This window comes from Etheostoma spectabile, chromosome 10 (genome assembly GCF_008692095.1).
Source record: "Etheostoma spectabile isolate EspeVRDwgs_2016 chromosome 10, UIUC_Espe_1.0, whole genome shotgun sequence".
NCBI classification, from domain to species: domain Eukaryota; kingdom Metazoa; phylum Chordata; class Actinopteri; order Perciformes; family Percidae; genus Etheostoma; species Etheostoma spectabile.
Window position 1 is genome coordinate 8,178,280 of NC_045742.1, and position 3,993 is coordinate 8,182,272.

A 3,993-nucleotide genomic window follows, 5' to 3' on the forward strand; every position below is an offset into this window, starting at 1 on the left:
TTTTTTTTAATTCCAGACACAATCCTCTCACTCAGCAAGATACCTCTGGCTTGTCAATACTAGAACTGACTGAATTAGTGGGATCCAGAAGTTACGGTTTACCCACCTAGGTGGGTGGAGAATTCCTTCTTAATTAATGCTGCGGTTCTTCTTCAATTAAATAAACTTTAATTAACAAGCGAGTAGCATGGATCGACCGCCCACAACCCCTATCCAGCTCGAGTCAGGGGCATGTTAAAGGCAGATAAACACTTTTGGACTAATGAAAAATTGATTGCATAGATTCTATGGGAAGGAGGTATCCCTTTGGAATCAAATGACTCCCCTCCAGAGGCATGCTTAATATTCTACAGTGTCAGCCCGACTTAATCAGAACTATCCAAGGTCTCTCAATCGAAGAAAAACTCTATACAGAGAGCTGGAAACGGACTGCTAAAATAGCCACAGTCAAGAGGGAATGTGGGTAAAGCAGTGAGGTCTAGATTAGCTTAAAAAAATAATACAATTACATGAACAAAATGGGTAGATGTTTTATCTATGGCTTGTTACATTTTTGGCGGCAGAATGTCACTTGGCTCATTTGCTTTTTCCTGCACTCGATACCAAGTTTTTAAAAAGTCACAAACTTTTTGGTTATGAGGCTATATACATTTCCTGGAGCATTTCAAATTTGAGGAAATACATGAACTACTTTCCTCTAGCACACTGACGGCTGTTGTCATGACGGAAAGCTTTACAGCTTGTCTGTTCAAAAGCTTTGATCGAAGCTCTTGGTTCCAGCAAACAAGCATTTCTTTTTCTCTTACAAGAGCAGCCACAGCTTGTTGAGCGTTAGCTTTAGCCTGGTAAAGACTGATTTACTTGCCACCCATGGATTCAATCATTTGATTTCTACTTCTCTGAAGATAACACGGATTCATAACAGATGCTCTGCTGTTTTCAATGCTCCGTACTTGAAGAAATCATGTTGATCTAACATCCCTCAGAGTCCAGACATAAGAGCCTGTTTAAATCCCTAACCCTTGCATCAGTCTGCCAAGACGCCATGCAAATGGGCTTTCAGAACATGTAAAACCTGAAGTGTTTGTTTTGTAAGTGTTGCACAAAGATGCCCAAAGTAATTGCTGCGCTTTACTGTTCTTCTGCTTTAACTTCAGACTTTTTGAGCGATGACAGGTTTTTATTTTATTCTGTACTGCATTGAGAAGTAAAGTTGCCTAAATTACTTCCCACTCTTTTTTAAGATTAGTCAAATTGGATTCAGGAAGAAAAATTACAATAACAACCTCTTTTGCTCTTCTTCTCATGGGCATGGACAGCATGTATTTTGTATCATTTCACTGTGATTATTCAGAGCAATACTTACACATGGGGCGAGGTGGCAATGGTGCTACGACCTGGTGCAATGCATCACTCCTTGCTTTATACAGGGTTAATGTTTAATTGTGCACTGCCCATGTGTAATTAAAATTACATTACATAAGATTTGATGCCATTCAGATGGTGAAAAAGGTTCTAACACTGATTGGAGCCATTTGTTGATTAGCTAATTAAAGTCCTCCTGAATGTGTTGCCAAGTAGATTTCTTTTACATAAAAGAGATGTAAAGTGAATCAGATATCTTCCATCTGCCATCATAAGGACACACACACAGTTTCTTTTTGCTCTTCTGTTTAAAGTTTCATCTCTTTAAAGTGCATTCTGACATGCACTCATTACGTTAGAAATGGCTTTAATGGAAGCTGACAGCACTGTGTTGCTGTGCTGTATTGTGGAGTACACGGTTTACAGATTAAATGTCAAGCACTGAGAATTTAAGAGACTTTATTCATGCTGTAACCCATAAAAGTAATAACATTGTATATCAAGATTAATTTCATACTTTTTGGGAGGAAGATTTATCCTCTCTTTTTTATTCGTTCTCAACTGTTTATTGTGTATTTTGAGAAAGTGGCAGCCGAATATAAGTTGATAAGGGATTCTGTTTCAATGCTCTGACAAGTCGTAAGTCAACTGTTTGTCCTGCTTTACAAACATTCATTATCACTATCCATAAAGCAAGAGAAAGTGGTAAAGTCCTGAATTATTCCCCATGTAATATAATGCTTCTAAAAATTTCCTTTTAAATAGATGTCAGTAATTATAAGCCTCTTCAGATGAAATATATCAGACATATAAGCCCCTATTTCTTTTGTTCATTTAAATATGTTTACGATTTCAGGATTTTCTATGACACATTTTTCAGGAATAGTGTTGAAAATGTGTTTTATTTGCAGTTAAATTTATATGCCCACTTTAACCAATAGAGCCAACACTTCTCAGCAAACATCTGAATGTTTTTCAGTAGTGGCAGCTACATCTACATAGAATACAAAAATACACCAGTAAAGAAGGAAAAAGGGCCTTTTCACATAGCAAAACATACATGACTCTGTGGCTTTTTCCTTTGCAACAGAGGTGTGCTTGGTGGACTGTGGTCCCCACGGCTTGTGCATCAGTGGTGTGTGTCAGTGCGAGGAAGGCTGGACAGGACCAGAATGTGAGCAGAGGGACTGTCACCCACGCTGCATCGACCACGGAGTCTGCCGAGAGGGCAAGTGTGACTGCCATCAGGGCTGGACGGGTGAACATTGCACCATCGGTGAGCCACGGTGACACATGCAGTACTGTACACCTACACACACACATTACAAAAGGGCACAAACTTCAGAGGTAATGCATTTATGGACAGGCTTAAAAGGGCACCGTTGGAGTGTGAATGTCAGTGTTATAGTGCAGTTTCAAGCATCTGTTGGAAAGACTCAAATCATGGCACAATTCTGTTGCTGCCTACCTACTCCAAACAAGTACCTTTACATGACACTACTGGTGACACACAGCTAGCGATAAGGACTTTATGGTAATATTGTTGTACTGCTTAAAGTAATCTGCTGTTTCAGTTTATAGAGATCACTGAATCAAACATTGTGGCTGCTTGCCAGGATCTTCATCATTACATTTTTCTGTTTTTGTGTATGTTGGTTAGCCACAGTCATCGATGGAAAGTAAAATATACTCAAATACTGTATTTGAGTATACTCCTAATCCACCAGATTTCAGAGGGAAATATTGTACTGTTAGCAAACATTGCTTGTGAAAATTGTACCTTAATATTTTAATTCCAGGACCTTTACTTATAATGGACTCTATTTGTTACATTGCTACTTTGACTGAAGTACTGAGTATTGTGGCTTTTACTAAAGATATTAACAGTTCAGTTTTTCTATTTTATTTGCAATCAAATGCCAGTTGCTGCTTCTGGAAAAATTCTTAGCTAAAGCTACCTAAAACCAGACACTGTGGTAAATGTAGAGGTTTGAATGAATTAAATTAAACCAATTATGGCAATATATTTATATAGACTTTTTAACATGCTGACAATGTTACCTTACAGTAAGTTTTGAATATAGAATAAACTGAAATTAAAACAGAATATTTTGGCAAGCTATTCTCCACTATTCTTCTCTCTTTCGTAAAATATTTTTTTTTCATTTTGTCACATCACCTTTGTAATTTTTCCATCATCCATTTAGATATTCCACCTTTTAGACCGCTGAAGTAATGCTCCTGTATTAGAAAGTCGAGGGCAGGTATGTAGGGAGCCTAAAAGCCAGGGGTAGGCCTCTTTGGAATATCATTTTTCTCTGAAATGGCAGTGCTTCACCTAGAATTAATGAGGATAATGAGTTCTGAGCCGTCCCTTCCTATTGACCTTTAACTCAAACTTCCTTGACACCTTACCCCTGTCAAAGGTCCTATAGTTAAACCTTAACACACCACGTCAAACAGCATTCCCCAAGTGTCATTTCCAACCTCTCAATGATGACATACTCCTTGTGACACAAAGATCCGGCCCTCCAAACTATTGAACCCTAATTATGTATTTACAAGTTCTCTCATCAGCAATCCCCTGTTCACAGCCCCGATCCATCCTTGGGGGGGGGGGGGATATTG

General features: G+C 38.5%; 1 protein-coding gene across 7 annotated transcripts in view; it reads left to right on the plus strand.

Annotated features, from left to right (window-relative positions):
* Positions 1 to 3,993, plus strand: part of si:dkey-237h12.3 (teneurin-3) — a 150,833-nt gene that overhangs the window by 94,834 nt on the left and 52,006 nt on the right. For all 7 annotated transcript variants that reach the window (XM_032527549.1, XM_032527552.1, XM_032527551.1 and 4 more), the window contains one exon: positions 2,456 to 2,641. In XM_032527549.1, coding sequence (XP_032383440.1) covers positions 2,456 to 2,641 — 186 coding nt within the window. The remainder of the gene's footprint in view (positions 1 to 2,455; positions 2,642 to 3,993) is intronic.